This window comes from Corvus moneduloides, chromosome 2 (genome assembly GCF_009650955.1).
Source record: "Corvus moneduloides isolate bCorMon1 chromosome 2, bCorMon1.pri, whole genome shotgun sequence".
NCBI classification, from domain to species: domain Eukaryota; kingdom Metazoa; phylum Chordata; class Aves; order Passeriformes; family Corvidae; genus Corvus; species Corvus moneduloides.
This window is the reverse complement of record NC_045477.1, coordinates 4,739,827-4,756,879: the sequence shown is the minus strand read 5'-3', so window position 1 is coordinate 4,756,879 and position 17,053 is coordinate 4,739,827. Positions and strand designations below refer to the sequence as shown.

General features: G+C 44.1%; 1 protein-coding gene across 1 annotated transcript; it reads left to right on the top strand.

Moving 5' to 3' along the window:
- The first annotated feature begins 63 nt into the window (after positions 1–63).
- On the top strand, positions 64–15,737 carry DUSP27 (dual specificity phosphatase 27, atypical). Its single transcript, XM_032096256.1, has 6 exons — positions 64–146; positions 856–985; positions 3,410–3,504; positions 4,357–4,588; positions 5,351–5,568; positions 7,355–15,737. Exons 2-6 carry the CDS (start codon positions 876–878, stop codon positions 10,186–10,188), a joined length of 3,489 nt encoding a protein of 1,162 aa, XP_031952147.1. The 5' UTR covers positions 64–146; positions 856–875; the 3' UTR covers positions 10,189–15,737.
- Positions 15,738–17,053: the final 1,316 nt, after the last annotated feature.

The following is a 17,053-nucleotide window of genomic DNA, read 5'->3' as shown; positions in this document are numbered from 1 at the left end:
TCCTGCCCCTCGATGAAGAAGCTGTAGAGAGAGCGAGAGGGGAGCAGCTGATTGCTTTCCTCCGGTACCATTCCTTGCTGTCTTCAGTGGACTCCCTTGCCGTGCCTCCAGCAGAGACCCCCAGTGGAGCCATCCAGGCACAGGGGGTAAGTTCCTTTTCCTTGCTGCCCTGTCTCCCTGCTCACTGCCCCGTGAGTGACCACGAAGCCATGATCCTCCAGCCTGAGCCCAGCTGCCGGGCCCGTGGGAGCTGCCACTGGCTCTTGTGGTACTGAGGCAAGAGTCCCTCTGCCTGGGCCAGGGCAAGTGTTGGCTGCTGTGTTTCCATGCTCCTAACTGAGCTACGGTGCCCTCGCTCTCCCACACCCAGGGTGAGAACAGCAGCCTCCACACAAAAGATTACAAGGACAAAGTCCCAAGCCTTCAAGCTCCTTTGGCCTTACGCTTTAGGAGCATTTCATTTTAGGGAGGCGAGGTCTCATGTTTCTTGCCCCTGACCCTCCTTCCAGCCCGGCTCGGGCTATGTAGGCTGCTTCCAGCCACCATGTGCGGTCAGGGGAGTATAGAGTTTCTGCCCCGCCAGGCCTTCCTTCCTGGCCTTCCTGCACCCTTACTCACAGGCAAAAGAGCATTGGCGCTCGCTGGGTGGCAGCCAGGGAGCTGCATGAGGCCTTGGGAATGGCAGGCGCCCTGGTAGGGGAGCCAGTGTAGCTCTTGTGGAAAGGTCTCCTTGCAGGAACAAAGTGTGGGAGCCTTTCTGCTGTACCCCCCTGCTACTTATGCCCCACGGCCGGGGAATGGCCTTCCATGCAGAGCTGTGTAATGGCTCTCCCTCCTGCCCTGCTCCCCTTGTAGCGGATCCCCTGGCAGCCGCCATGGCCAGCGGCAGAGATTCGGACAGCGAGCCGGCAGTGCCCGAGGAGGAGGAGGGCCCGGACGTGAAGGCCGTGCAGGCCCGTTACCTGCGCAGCCCTTCGCCCAGCCGGTGAGTCCACAGGCACTGCCACAGCCTCCTGGCAGCACGTGGGGAGTGCTGCCCTTCCCTGCTTTCCCTTCCTTCCTCTGCATGCTGGCACTTGGGCCAAGCTGAGCCCGGGGATTCCCTGCCCTCCTAAGGTGGGGTCAGTGTGCCAGCACCGAGAGAGCCTGCAGAGACAGGACTCCTGCACTAATTAATCCACCCCACTGGGAAAGTGCATAGTGGGGATAAACTGCAGGAAGGATTACTGTGGGCTGGTGTTGTCCCTCTTCCCTGTCTCACCGTCTCATACACCTATGCTGAAACTTCTGATCTAATTTCAACTCTCCCCAAATTCATCTTCATCTTTATGTCCATTATAAGGACTTGTGGATTTTTTAATGTTGATATTAGGCTTTTCCAGCCCCAGAAAGGCCAAGGGTCTTGGGATTTGGGTTTGATTCAGAACCAACTTTAGCTACAGGCTTCAGGCACTGAACAGGAGACTGCGACAGCACAAGCAGAAATTGAGTTACCTCAAGCAAAACAGCATGATTAGATGTGTTTTCTCCTAATACAAGGAAAAATACACCCCTTTGTTCCCTTTTCCTAAAGCAAATGCTCTGCAGGGCTTTCTGTATCCTTTGAGATGCTTTAGCTGAAAGCAAGGAGTAGGGATTGAGTTTGAAAAGAACCTGCCCCAGTGGCCCTCAACAAGTAGGAGGTTATGAAATGTTTCCTGCTAACTGTGGGACACTGCAGAAAAATTAAGATGGAGTACTTACTTCATTTAACCACATGTATTTCAAAATTGTTTAGGAAGATCACTGAGCACACATAAAATCATGTGTTGTAAAATGATGTATTCAGCTCTCTCTTGCTGCTCATCAGTCACTCAAAATGAACAGAAGCATCTCTCCAGTTTATTTGCCTTGCCTTGTCTCGCCTTGCCTTGCTTTGCCTTGCCTTCCTTTTCCTTCCCTTCCCTGTTCCTTTTTTTCCTCCCTTTCCCCTTGTCAATGACTAAATACAGTGATGAAAATGGCAGGATCCTTCCCAGCCAGAAGGGGGTTGTTGAAGGACCCAGGCCTGGGCAGTTCTGCGTTTCACGGATGCTCAGGGCAGCTACAGGTAAAATGTGTTGAGGCTGTGGTGGCAGATTATTACCTACTGTTACCTTTTTATTGAGCTTGGAGGCAACCTTTACAGCAAAAGGAATTGAAGGCAGGGTGTAACTGCAAATTTGTGTCAGCTCCTGTAAATGAGACTGAAACTCCCCTTGCTCATCTCGTAAACTCCTTTGAAGAACTAGAAAAGGATTACTTTCCGTCACGGTTGACAAGTGCTGGAACTCAACTAAATGACCTGGATGAGCCCGTTAAGTGGTTTCCGATGACTGTGCCCCCTGCTTTGATTCTGGAGCCTGAAAGCGGTTCAGCTCTCCAGACATTGCTGTACCCTGACTGCATATTAATCACCCTCCCTCTCCTGCTTTAATTGAACAAAAACAGTGTATTGCAAGTCTGCAAGCCTGCACTGCCAGAGAGCCTCTGTGATGGCAGCAAACTTGTCCTAGTGATTTGTACCATTTCTTTGGAAGGAGGTTTAGAGGATGTAGGTCAGGGAAAAAGCTCTGTAAAGTACTTTGTTAAGATGGTCTAACTGAGAGACTAAATTTTCTTGGACTGTATAGGCGAATCCAGGTGCAAATACATTTGTTTTTGAGATTGTGGCCGCTTTTTTCTTAACAAAAATTTACTACGCTATGTCAAATAACTCCCTTCAAAGCTGTTTGTGGGTGTCACAGTGGTTTCTGACCCACAGTTACACAACACTGAGCAAGTGGAGAGACTGACTACAGGTTCATGTTCTGAAGTGCCCAATGTACAAAGTACTGAGGGAGAGATTCACGGGCTTCAATCTCAGTGCTTGCACTGCAGCTTGTGGTAACTTAAAGGATGCTTGTGGGCAATTAACTGGCAGAAAGACAACCCAACAGTTTTCTAGTGTAATCTGTTTTGAATTACTCAATAAATTCTAGTTAGGACCGTATTTTATGTCTGTCTAAGTGAGAGTTACTTGTGAGACTGTTTCTTGTGATCCATCCCCCTCCCAGTTTCAAACCAGACACTGATCTTCTCTACCCATAAACTCCTCCACCAGGCAATTGGTTTGCACTCAAAGCCCCCTGCAGCTTCTCCCCGTGAGACCTGTCTGCATCCTGCAAACACTGGATACAAAGGCATCTTTGAAGCCTGTAGTGCCATGCTGGCGAGCAGGGTGGGAATGAGGGGTGGGAGAAGAGCTGGGACTTCCCTTCTACAATCAAAGGATGCTCACTGCTCCAGTTCCCTGCTGTTCCCCTCTGGAATGGGTGAAGAGGGCTAAAGTCCTGGGGATGGGATCCCAGTGGAGGGCATTTGCCTAACACGCAGTGTGGTTGGTTGGCAGGTATTCGGTGGTATCAGACACTGATACAGAGAGCATCTTCATGGAGCCAATCCATCTGTCATCTGCTGTGGCTGCCAAACAAATCATCAAGGAAGGTAAGAGAACTATGTAAGTTATAGAGACCTGATTTACACTTGTTTTGCCTTTCTCATCTACAGATCCTAAATGATAAAAAAGCCCTTAAGAGAAAATTCCACCTGAAGTAGAGAAATAACAACTTACAGAAAGGTTTGGTGACTTCCTTTGAAGTTGTGCAATGAATCTGTGGCAGAATTGTGTACTGCAGGGGTAAATACAATTTGAGTGCTGATTGCTCGCTGCAACAAACTAAATTAGAGTAGAATGGAATAGAACAGAACAGAATGGAGTGTTTCAGTTTAAAGGATATACATGATCATCTAAGTCCAACTATCAGGGCTGACCAAAAGTTAAAGCATATTATTAAGGCGCTGTCCACCACCTCTTAAACACTGTCAGGGATGGGGAATCAACCACCTCTCTAGGAAGCCTGTTCCCATGTTTGACCACCCTCTCAGAGAAGAAATGCTTCCCAGTGTCCAGTCTGAATCTCCCCAGGTCAGCTTTGAACCATTCCCACATGTCTGATCACTGGATACCAGGAAGAAGAGCTCAGCAGCTCCCTCTCCACTTTTCCTCTTCAGGAAGGTGTAGGCAGCAGTTGCATTCTTCTGGGCCTGGAAAAAGGGTGCCCTTAACTCCCAGACCTTTGGCCAGAGTGAGACTGAGAGGACAGCGTGCCCTTCTCATTGCTAATTGCTACCCTGAGGCAGTTGCTAGGTGAGCATGTACATGCCCACATTGCAGACAGAACGGGGTGATGTTTCTGAGGAAAAAAGCCACAAGGCTTGTCCCAGGCACAAGTAATGACAGCTCATATATTTGCATTGTTTTTATGTGATTTTACTTACAATGTCAGTTTATTCCAGAGCTGAAGACAAAGGACATCAGGGTAGACTCAGTGTGTCCCAGGATGTTGGAGTCTGCGCAGCAGCTGATGGTGGAAGACCTGTACAACCGAGTTAAGGAAAAGATTGATGACACCAGCTTGTTTAACACGCCGTGTGTGATGGACTTGCAGAGGGCACTTGTGAAGGACAGGCTGGAGACCCCCAGGGATGCTGTGGATGAAGTCTGGCCTAATGTCTTCATAGCAGAAAAGTGAGTGTCGGCTTTTGTCATCAAGTTGAGTGAGATTCCCACTAAAGGGTCAAATGGAACCACTGAAGGCATAACATGTATTACATGCATCTAATACCTTTCATCCCTAGAGAGCCCTAAAGTGTTTTTCAGACTGTGCTCACAGAAATCTCTATGCACTGGAAAGTAAATACTTCTGGAATAGAATCAGCAGCTCTCCTATGCTATTTAGATGCTTCAATAGTTTAGGAGAGGAAAAGACAAATAAGCCCAAATTCCACTGTTCTGGTTGGAATCTGGGCCTAAAATTGGAACTAAAGTCATTGTTATGTAAAAGGGAGTTAAAAAGGTAATGCCATAGCAAATGTCAAGTAGACATGATTAGGTCTTTTGTACCATGGTACAACTATCTGAGACACCTGGGTAAGTGACCAGACAGAATTACAAGAGGATACAGAGTAAAGCATCAATTATGGAGTGATAAAAATTGATAAATAAGTACACAGCCTGAACCTAGGATGGCAGTACGAGTTTCAAATCAAGCTGGAACGGAAACAGAACATACAGCTCTACAGGTGAATACAGGCTTCTTGTTTTCCTTTTTCGGTGAGTATTGGAAAGAAATACCTGCGGAACTCTCTCAAAGGACATTAAGGTCTGAATGGTACCTCATGCTGAATGAGTAACATGGGCTGGGAGTTGTGTAGACCTTGTAGCATGCAGCTTCTTTCCCACCCAGAATAGGAGCACTGATATCTAACGTGTTTTTTTCCCTGTCTGCAGAAGCGTTGCAGTGAACAAAAGCCGTTTGAAGAGACTGGGGATCACCCATGTCCTGAATGCAGCTCATGGTACAGGTGTCTACACAGGACCAAGTTTCTACAACGGTCTCAATATCCAGTACCTGGGCATTGAAGTGGATGATTTTCCAGATATGGATATCTCCAAACACTTCCGCCCAGCTGCAGAGTTCCTTGACGAAGCCCTGCTGACTTACAGAGGTAAGAGGAGAAGATTGCAGTGGTTCCAGCTTGGGAATTAACAGGGGGAAGCCTTACTCTGATAAACAGTTGCTGCCACATTTGTAATGGGGTAGAAGGCAGAGCCGTTGCTCTCTGCATGCGGTTACAGTGGACACCTCTTGCCCATTTCTGCCAGGTCTCATTCAAAACAGGAGGGAGCAAACTGGTAAGAGAAGGCAGCCCCAGCAGCCCCACGGCTTCAGGTTCAAAGTGGCTGCGAGTCAGCTCCTGCAGCTGCTTTGAAAGACCACGACTATGGCAAAGAGTAGAAGCCCTGCTGCTGTCAGATTTGCTGGACTTAATTCCATGGCAACTGTTATTCTGTGGACCTCCAGTGCACACTGGTCATTTTGTTGCGAATTCAGTGGACAGTTAAAAATATCTTTTTGCAGTTCAGTATTGAAAGACGCACCAGGATCTGTGATATCACTGATATTCTTAGTATAAATTGTCAATTAACCTAATTTCTGTAGAGAGACAACAGATTACCTTCTAGTAGAAGTGACAGTAAGAAGAGTGTAAAGTTTTGTTCGTATACAAGGAGCGTTGAGCCAGTTTTAATAGCTCAACAATGCAAGGAGGATGCACCAAGGCAGAGGAGCCTTAGAAGAAGTGAGATGAAGGAGAGCTTCCCCTCTTGGTGAGCTGTTAGATTGGCTTTGCTGGCTGGTAAAACACTTGGAAGGCAACCAAGACTTTTGATGCTAAGAAAGGTATAAAAGAGATTTCAGGATTGTAGGAAGAGGTTCATTAGGTAAACTCTTGTGGTAACGTATCAGCAGTCAGAACGGTGGTGCTTAAATTGGCTTCATTAAGTTTCAGTGCAAACAGATTGATTAAACTGGAGTTTATCACACATTTAGAGACAGTAATTTCAGTTGTTTGCAAGCTAGCAAAGCCTCATTTACATTCTCTTTGTATTTACAAGCTTTTCTTTAGCTGTAATTTGCTATACAAGTAGCTTTAAACCCCAAATAATTTTTCTGTGCCAAAGCTTGGTTTTCTGCAAGAGGTAGTCAATGCCATAAAATAAAGCAGATCCTGAGTTTTGATTCTTGCTCATACAGTCACTGGTGCAGGACAGTGGGTCCCAGTAGTTTGAAGCAGCTGGATCAGTTTGTCAGAGTCAAAATCAGCTCTTTTGTGATAGTTGCTTGGTTCTACTCTTCTAAGATGTAATAGGACTTTGACCTCCAGCCAGGCTACAATGTAATTGTTTGAAGGTACCTTGCAAAATTGATCTTGATTCTGGCAAAAATACAATTAAATTAATATAAAATTGTTATTTAAGTCCTATAATGTGCCTTATAGAAAAAATAAGTTACTTGCTTATCCTCCCAGTACCTTCCTGGAGGCTAATGTTAATACCTCTCTTTTTACATATTGAGAAACAAGCATGGGAAGCTTAAATGTCTGACCCCATGTCAGCCAGCAAGTCAAGAATGTCTCACTTGCCTTTCTAATACCTATTGTAAGCTTTTTGACTATTTGGGTAAGTGAAGTGTATAGGTGAAAATACAAATACTATTTATATTGTTTGGAAATGTGCCCACCCCCGGTTTTTGAAACGAATGTGCTTTTTATTCATATGTATCTCGATTTTTATTAAGGTAAAGCTATCAAATATTTAGTATTGGTTTCAGTCACTGAAACATATAATCTGTGTAGTTTTTAACACTACTCAAAGAATGCTTTTGTGCTACATACCAGAGCATCCTGTCTGTTATTGGAAATAGCTGATTCCTTTCATACTCGCTATCTGTAGGGAGAATCCTTGTCAGCAGTGAGATGGGGATCAGCCGCTCAGCTGTGCTGGTGGCTGCCTACCTGATGATCTACCACCACATGACCATCCTGGAGGCTCTGATGACCCTGAGGAAGAAACGTGCCATCTACCCCAACGACGGCTTCCTGAAGCAGCTGCGGGAGCTCAATGAGCAGCTGTTGGAGGAGCGAGAGCTGGAGCGTTCTGGAGATGAGGAAGTGACTCCAAGCCAAAGTCCTCTTGCCTATGAAGGGACTTCTTCGCAGCTGGCTGGAGCTGGGGACTCAGGGAGCATCAAGGGAGCCAAAGCCCACTCCATCACAGTAGAAGAAGAGGACACCAGCAGCATGCTGGGTAGTTTTATGAGCTCTTCATCAGTGGAAAAAACCAGCTGGGTTTCCAAACACTCCACCCTGATCACTGAGGAGGAAGAGGAACAGTTGTATGAGGAATGGAGGAGGAAACAAGGCCTGTCTGCAAAGGAAACAGGAGTTCGCCATGAAAGAAGATCTCCAAAGCATCTGGATCAGGAAGAGGAACAATCTGATGAGGATGTGGAACGGAGGATCCATGACTGGCAGTGTAGAAATGAAAAATACCAAATGGAGGGTACAGCCGGGGAGGAGGATGGTGAGTACGGCATGGGAGGAAGACCTTACTCATCAGGTGAATTCAGTGATGCTGAGAGCGTGAGCAGTTTTGAGATCCGAACCCTAAAAAAACAGCTGGAAACCAGTGGCTTTAGCAGGATGAGGAGGAGCCGCACAGGCTCTATGTCTTCTGAGAGCACTTGGGACATGTGGAATCAGAGGCTTCTGGAGATTGAGAAAGAAGCTGCTCAGAGGTATCATTCTAGGAATAAAACTTGTGGGGAGAGACAATCCCCAGAAACGGGAAGAAAGGAGAGGGATGTGGATGAGGAGAGTGTGTTTTCAGACTCCTCCTGTAGCTCCTTCTACAATTTCTGCCAAAAGAACAAGGACAAGTTGACTCCTCTAGAAAGGTGGAAGGTCAAGAGGATCCAGTTTGGCTTTCACAAGAAGGATTTAGAACCATCGTCTGCACCATCTCCAGCAGAAGATGGCAGCCAGGCAGGTCAGGAGGAAGCAGAAGGGAAGAGTTTGTCAGATATTGATCTGACTGCTTACCAGGCTTGGAAAATGAAGCGGCAGAAGAAGGTGGGCAGTGAAAGCAGCAAGGAGGAATTTGTGGAATTTGCCAAAACTGAGGATTCTGCTTCAGCTAAAAAGAAGCAGAGGCGTATAGAGCTCCTTGAACGTTCAAAGAAAATTTTAGAAGAAAGCCAGTCCATGTGCAGCTGGGAGACAGAGAGTACAATGAGTGGGAGTATTCCCCTGTCAGCTTTTTGGCCTTCAGCACCTTCTGCAAGTGGTGCTGACGATGCAGCTTCTGCCCTGAGCATGCAAACAAATCATTCATCTTTATCACAGGCCAGGAGTTGTACAGGAGCAATGCAGCCACAGATGCCAAATATACCCCTTCCCAATCTCCCAGTTGGCCCAGGTGACACAATATCCATGGCAAGCATTCAGAACTGGATCGCTAACGTGGTCAGTGAAACCATTGCTCAAAAGCAAAATGAGATCCTGATGCTGTCCCGTCCATCGTCTGCCATGGCCTCCCTGTCAGGAGACCTTGGCAGGCGTGCAGATGATGACAAGGTTTCTCTTCTCAGTGCTCAGAGTGGCTCATCCCTTGCTGCCTCTCAGCTCCACCAGCAGGATCTGCGCAGGGCTGAGTCTCAGTCTGTGCTGTCTTGCAACACGTCCGTGAGTGCAAGGACAGAAGGGGCTACTTCAAACATGAAGACAACCCAGACAAGCAAGCCACTCTACAGCCTCTTTGCTGATGATGTTGACCTAAAGAAACTCAGGAGGAAGGAGAAAGAGATGCAAATGGAAATGAGAGAAAAAATGGCAGACTATCAAATTGAAAAGGTGATCAGAGACAATAAACGCAGCACTTTATTTAAAAAAAAGGTGACCAAAGCAGAGGAAAATGAAATAGAAGATGACATAGAGAATACAACAAACAGTCACAGGCGCCCCTTGCAAGCAGATTTTGACAGAACTGATGCAGTTTTTGATCTGTCCAGTCAACCTGCACCCTCAGGTGCACCAAAGTCAGAGACAGATACTGATATTACCAAGTGGCTCAATGGCCTGAAAGCAGAAAGAGAACCACCACCATATTATGATCAGACTGAAAAAGCTAGAGAGAAATATAGCAGATCATCCAAAGTTAGACAGATGGATTCTGAGACATCCAGTTACAGATTCTGCAGATCCCAAAGAAAAGAGCTAGATAGCTGTTCTTCCTACGAGTCAACAGGAGATTCACTGAGAACCATGTCAAGATTTTCCTCTGCTTCTGCAAAAGAGGACAAAAAGATGTACAAGTTCACAAGGTCCAGGGTCAGTGAGACAAGTTCCAGAGGAAACAGCCCAGAGCTGCATGTTTTCAGCCGGTCACCTGAACCACCCTTTGACTCTGAATCCCCTGAACCATCTACACAGAGCCGAGTTAGAGCTCATCATGTGGAGGCATGTGAAGAGGAGGCCAGGTCAGACGTGTCAGAATATGGAGCAAAGAGAAAGTTCACCCAGAGCTTTTCAAAGTCTGAAGAGGATGGAAAGAAGGAGGCAAAAGTGGAGCAAAGTGAAGAAAGGTTTGCATCCAGGCAGGTCTCTCAGTACAGGCGAAGCATGCGTAAAGAAGAGGAGGAAGAGATGGATGATGATGCCATTATTGCTGCTTGGAGAAGCCGACTAGAAGAAACTACAGCAAAGCTCCAGCGGAGAAGGGAAGAGTGACCAAGATCAGACTACAGGAACACAAGCAGAGCCACAGAGTCCCTGAATCACTCACTCATCATTATATTTTTGATAATCCTTTGTGGTTTGAAGGGCATTTCCTGCAGGTAGTTCTCTTCTTAATCAAAAGCGATGAAGGGAAGAGGTCAAGTTCTGCAAGTGTTTGTGGTTTGTCAGAAAGAAGATGCTGGTATTAAATGATCAATGTAGGTAGGAGCACAATGTTAGAAGCCATTAGGAGCCAGACGATGTTTCAGCAGCAAAAGCAGGTAACGGTGGCACCTCAAGTCAAAAGACCAATCACATCCCATTTTGGTTATTTCAATTTCCTAGTGTCGTTAAAGACTGGACATATTTTTTCTAGGATCTTTTTGATCATAAATGGAAGAAGCCAACAGCCTTTTCTAGGAACTTAAAGAATGTTTTTCTCTTAATCAGTTTTACTTTATACAACTGAGAAGATATTACCAGGTAGGCTCCATTTTCTGAACCTTACAAATGTCTACAGAAATAAGACAGTTCAGGGGAATACATGCTCTGTTTTACTTCACTAAGTAACAGAAGAAAAGTGGAATACTAGGAAAAAGAAGACGTCTCCTTTTTAGAAGTTCAGTGCAGTAATGAATGTACTCCTGTGGTACCATTGTTTTCTATTAGATGGAGTTATCTCTGCTCCAGTATGGTTGGTTCCTGCTAATAACTTCTGGTCAACAAAGGAAAAATGCAGTAATATTAACAGCCATCTAAAAACCATTTTTTGATGTAGTTAAAGAGATAGAGTTAGGATTAGTGTTAGTTTAGGCTGGGTTTCTGAGTATTGACTTCACTTTGGTTCATGTATGCAGCTCAGCTAAATCTGGGCTTTTGTGTTTATAGTCAGATTAATTTTCAACATGATTGCCTTGAAAGAAAAGAGCATTATACACAAACTTGACCTCATAATAAAATTGTTTAATTAGACCATGGGTGTAAGGCACCATGCACCTAAGAAGAAATTGTGTGTCTGTGAAGGTGGCACCCAGAAGGTTACTTTTGGAGGTGGTGGTGGGTTCAAATGGCACCTTACAGTTAAAGTGTTGTTTGTATCCTGAGCTACAGAGGAAGAAGCCCAGCGTCCATGTTAACTGAGTACTCCAGGTTAAGAGCCTCTGGTCTTTCCATGCCCTGCAGAGCCTTGTGAGCTCGTTTGACATAACCCACCAGCTTGCCACAGCATCACTTGTGTGTCTTCACACACCACAGCACCCAGCTCTCACCAGTCAACATCCTCCACCTGTCTCTTATAAGCACATAGGGCAGTTTCTACTGACTTTGACTCTGGAATTATCAGTTCCCTCTTCTGTACAGACTGTATTTTGAACCAACAAAGCCCTCTGGCAGAGCTGAATATAAAACGACAATGGAGGGATGATGTAGTAGCGCTCTCTCGCAGGAAGTTTGTCTTTTTCTTGTAATCTCTTCTCCCTCCCACTGTGATGCTTAGAGCTCACCATTACCATTATGCTAGTACTTCTCCCTATTTTAATTGTGTAATATAGACAGCAAGCTCCACAGGGCAAGGGCCTGCTCTTTGTCCCTGTCTGTATGGCGCTACACACATCAGCAGTGCTATCTAAATAATGGTTACTGATAACAAAATGCAGCTGGCAATTTTCCTAAACTTAGAATCATTTCTCTCAACTATAACTCACTGATTAGACATTATCCCTGCTTCTCTGAAGATAAAGATGATTCTTTCTGACAGCTAGGACTGGGGTAAATGATAGCTACTTATTGTCAGGTGAATGGAGGCTCAAAATCAGGTGATTGAACAGTAACAGAGGTAGAAAAAATAAGAGAAATAACTTACTTGTGTGAGTTGTTTTGAGGTTTGGGGTGTTTTTAAGTAAACGCAGATTACATTTCTGAAATACATAAGGAACATGGTCATGTTAATGTTTCAGGCATGCAGAGGATGCTCTAAGGTTTATAATGCTCTTCTACTATAAAATAATATATAATACAATGCATCCCTTGTTTCTGCATATTTCTGTGAGTTCTTATTTTTTAAAGTAGTGAAATTCCAGGCCTTGAGCCACATTCTGAGAATTTATATTGCATTTCTGCAGTGTGTGTTAGGATAGGCATTTTCCTCTTTCTTCCTCCCTGGTGAAGTTGCTCTGTGGAAAACAGCTCTGCATAGACATATTAGGAGCTTGCTTTAATTTCACCCTAGAAAAGGTCTTAAGTTTTGATGGATCAAAGTGGAAGTGTGCAATACCTTCTGGCACTGAATTTACTTTTTTATCAAAGGCTGATTCCCTCAGAAAAATCCCTCTGCTGCTTCCTGTGCCTGGATGTTCCCAGCAGACAAGCCTGTCCTCTGCAGTACTGTAGGGGGCATCTCGCGCTGTAAAAGACGAGCAGTAGATGATGTAGTAATTGGTTTCATTTTGCACTGTACAGCACAGCCTTTGTTTGGGCAGCATTTTGATTTAAACACTAATCTAGGTCTGCTGCACAAATAAATTATTCAAGACCGAGGGGCAGAATATGGTTCTGTAACAAGTCTGAGCCAGACCATCCTGATAGCGAGTTTTGACCCTTGTGAGAAAGGGTTAAGTGGGTTCTGCTGACTCATTGAGGTAGGTGGCTTATTAGTTCACTTGTGTAAAAGGGAGATAAAAATGGTTTGCTGGGGAGAGGCCATCTAAGATGCTGGCTGAGCAGCCATGAGGGAGAAGCCTTAGAAATAGCTGAGCTTTATTTTCTTATTGCTTATATCCTTGTTAATAAAGCCAAACCCCCAAAGCAATAAGGGGGTGGGGATCATTTTGGACTCCATGCAGTATATGGCCAGTGCTTGAAAGCAAGATGGGAAGGGCTCCAGCTCACAGGTATAAATTACATGAAACAGTGACATAAAGACCTTGCATGGTGAAAATATTAAAGCATTCAGTCATAAGACCAATAACCAGGAGAGACAGAAATGGAGGGGTTGAAGGCAGGCTAGAAAGTCAGGTTTTAAGATGAGAATTTAGAAGGAGATAAGGAATTGCTGAAAGGGGAGAGGTCTGCACAGATTGTTTCAGGTGACCAGAGCTGCAGAGTGAATGGTTTTTCAGCAATGACACCAGTCTGACACTAGATTAAAAGAGTAAATAAGTACCCAAATTCATCTAGGAAGGATTTTTCAGCAAAGATGCGCTGGGACTGATATTTTTTCTCCCTCTCAGTTTGCTGCTGTAGGCAAGAGGGGTTTTTTGGCATTGTATAGTGGAAGGTGAAAGTGCAAGGAGCATCCATACGGTCAGTTAAGAATATAAACACAAGAACATCAGAAAGGCTGTATGGGGTCAGAGCAAAGGTCCATCTGGCTCAATATCCTGTCTCTGATAGAGAACAACAGCGAATACCTAGGGAAGAATATATACAGTGATAAAAGTGTTATTTCCCCAGCACGATCTTGCAGCTTCTAATCATTTGCAACTCAAGGACTTCCTAAGCCAGGTGTGATATTTTTGTATTTAATAGCCCTTAATAGATTTTCCTTCTATGGAACTGCCTAGTAATTTTTGAGTTATAACCACTATAGCCTTGTACCCACTAGCCTCTGTGATCTCTTGTAGCAAGAAGTCCCACAAGTTACTGTACACAAAATGCTAAGCCATCTTCTTTCTGCGTGTTCTGAGCCCTTTGCCCACTAGCCTTTAATTGCCAACATAGTATCTGTTTAGTATCTACATGTCCCATGAGATTTTACCCCCTCTTCTGTCATTCTGTCTCATCCTTAGCTCTCTGGTTTTCAGCCTGAGTTACTAACTCCTCATATAGGGGCTGCTCCATGTCTCTTCATTATCCTGGCCATTCTTCTCTGAACCCTTTCTAGTTCTGCTTTGTCATGTTTGAGATGAGGGACCAAATCCTCACACAGTATCCAGGGTGCAGGTGTGGCAGGGATTTATCCTACGGCATATTGACCTTTTTTTTCTCTTTTCTGTTCCTTCCCTATTGACCCCTAACAGTCTGCATGTTTCTTTGGCTGTTGCTGAGCACTAGAGCGATGTTGTCATAGAACTACTTATAATATACACCAAATCTTGTTGTTGGGTGGCAATGGTCAGCTCTGAGTTCATTGTTTTGTATGTTAAGTTTTCTTATTTGTAATGTTTTACATTTATTAGCCTTGAATTTCACCTGCCATCTTAGTTCTAAGTCTCTCAGTCAGAGTAGGTCCTTCTGTGTTTTTCCACAGCTGTCCTCTCATTTCTGCTACTCTGTTTCCTTAATGTCCTTTGAAGAAGGTAGAAACTCAGAGGATGTGGGAAGCAAAGAAGTTAAGGAGGGATAGATGAGAGAGAAACCCATTTGATGTTGGTCTGCTTGAAGTAAGAAATAAGAAAGTCATGAAAGCCAGAGAGCTAGGAGATAAATGTTCAAAAGGAGATCTGAAGACAATAGGCAAATTAAGAAGGGGACCTGCAGTGGTCAGAGACAGGAAGATATGTATGTAAGCCAAAGAGGCTGGTGCAAAATATTAATTTGTTTAGATGTATAAAAATCTGGGGAAAGGTTATGAGGCAACCTCTGTGGGAAGAAAGGAGAGTTACAGAAGTTACACATCTGTGAGAAATGTGAAGGGGACTGCGAGAAATGGAAAGAGTGAGAGACATTAGTGGGACACCAATGATAAAATGACATTGGTGCTGGACTGGGAATTCAGTGTGGTACAAGCAAGTTTGAAGGAAGCAGAAATGTGCCAGAAATACGTTATTCCTACTGTAAGAGCTGCATTTTGCATCGTAATACTGATAGGTGCGGGGCCATGGCCCATTTCCCCCAGCTAGGAATTTCAGGACAATGTGATTTATTGCGTGCGGCACTAGCTTAGACTGGATAATTTTAAAAGGAGTTTAGCACCATTTCCTTCCTTTACAGCTCCTTGAAAAATGCTTACACATTAGCTGTGGTGGAGAGCTAGGTGAATTATGAGACAAAAAGTTTTATTTGGGGAGGTTATGTTGCATTGCCTGCCTTTCCTTAAAAGGTGTAGCTGGAATACATTCAATATAGACATTATAATGTGAAAACATGATATCCATGACCTTCCTAAATTTATAGACAATCCAACAAAGATACTGAAAGCATGTGATTAATATAGTCTAGGGCTTGGAAACAGACACTGCATACTCACGTAATCCAGCAAAATCTCTTTGAGAGCTACCTGCCTATTCTCTGGAATTTCACTTGTCATTTAGAAAAATGAAAATGGGTCAAATCTCTGGCTGTTCTAATTGTGAAGAAAACTTCCAGAATGGGAAGTATCTGTAACAAATAAACTGTTCTCTAGAGAGGTGAGAGCACAGGTCTAAATGGTGTGTGAATTGCCCCAGTCATTTCATCAAGGTTCTAACTTATTTGCCCAGAAGTAATAATTTAAATGTCAATAATATTTGTCACCCTGTGCTTCGTGTAATAAATTGAGAAAGGTTCACAGTGCATGTATTTAGGTTGTGTATTGCCAATACCAGCATAATCTGCCCGAATGAATACCCTGTCAGTTTGGTTGGTTTTGTTGTTTTCCGGTTTTGTTTTTTTTTTTTTTGCTAGGGCTGCCTTTTGTTCTTTGGTACATTTCAACATATTCAGGAGCTGATTTCACGTTGTTTCTATCTATCCTCCTGTCACAACCACTCAGTAGCTTCTGAGCTTGGTGTTTTCCTGTGACTGTTGTTCCTCTGCCACAGGGTACACATGCACACAAACACACACAGAGAAAACATTATTTGTGACTTATAAAAGCAGGCAACAATATGAATTCAGTTCTTCCCAGGACTATCCAAGTGTGGCGATGTGAAAACTGTCTTAGAGAGAAGGAGAAGGGACATCCTGTCTGTGCTTTGAACCTTCCCCTCTGGATTGCATTTCATTTTTATTTGCATGTATCTTTAAAATAGACAATTTTAATCCTTACACAAGAGCGCAACTGCTTCCACATCTGATTCATACCTGCAGGTAAACTGGTTTACTTTTAGTTAAGAGATGTGTGCCCTGGAAGACACAAATGTGTGTAATAGAAAACTAGCTTCATTGTTAACAATGAAGAGAACAGTGTCTCTACATAATCAATCAATCAATCAATCAATCACTTTTTTTCTTCCAGTGCACCCTTCATGCCAACATGCCTGAATGCTTTATGGTCATTAAATTAAATCAAAGAATACACCACAGAATGGACAAGGCCAGATCAATAAATCTTAAAACCTGATTCAAACTTACCAAGGACTCTGCACAAGTAGCCATGACAGGAAGGATGACTCCAGTCAGAAGGGCATGTGTGTAGGCATAAAACTGAAACAAGACTTAGGTGATACTAATTAGAAGACAGAAACGTTTAAAGGAACTGGTAATTTTTATAGCATCACCCAACTGCCAACAGCATCGACCTGCAGCTTAATATCTTAATCTTCAGATTTCTGAGCAATATAAGAAAACAACCATGGTGGCAAGAACTTTTTACAACTGGTCAGAAAGCTGTACAGTTCAGGGCACCTCTTGCCACGAACATGGCTAATTTTAAAGATTTGCCTATTTGCGATCTTCCGTTTGATTATTGCAGGGCACCATATTAAAGAAAGATGCAATAAACACCAGCTGGCAATAACCATAGGATGACTGCTCTGTCTTCCTGGACCATCCCAGCAATTTGATCTTTGCAATGACTCCTTGCAGAACTCAGATTCAGTCAGAAGTCATCCACTAGTTGGGCAGAACATTTCTCCCTCCTTGCTTGAGAGGAGAGCTTTATGAAACTTCTTATGAACCTGCCAATTAATGGGGCGCTTTGTACCTTTTGCTCATAGAAATATCCCAGTAGCTGTCATAA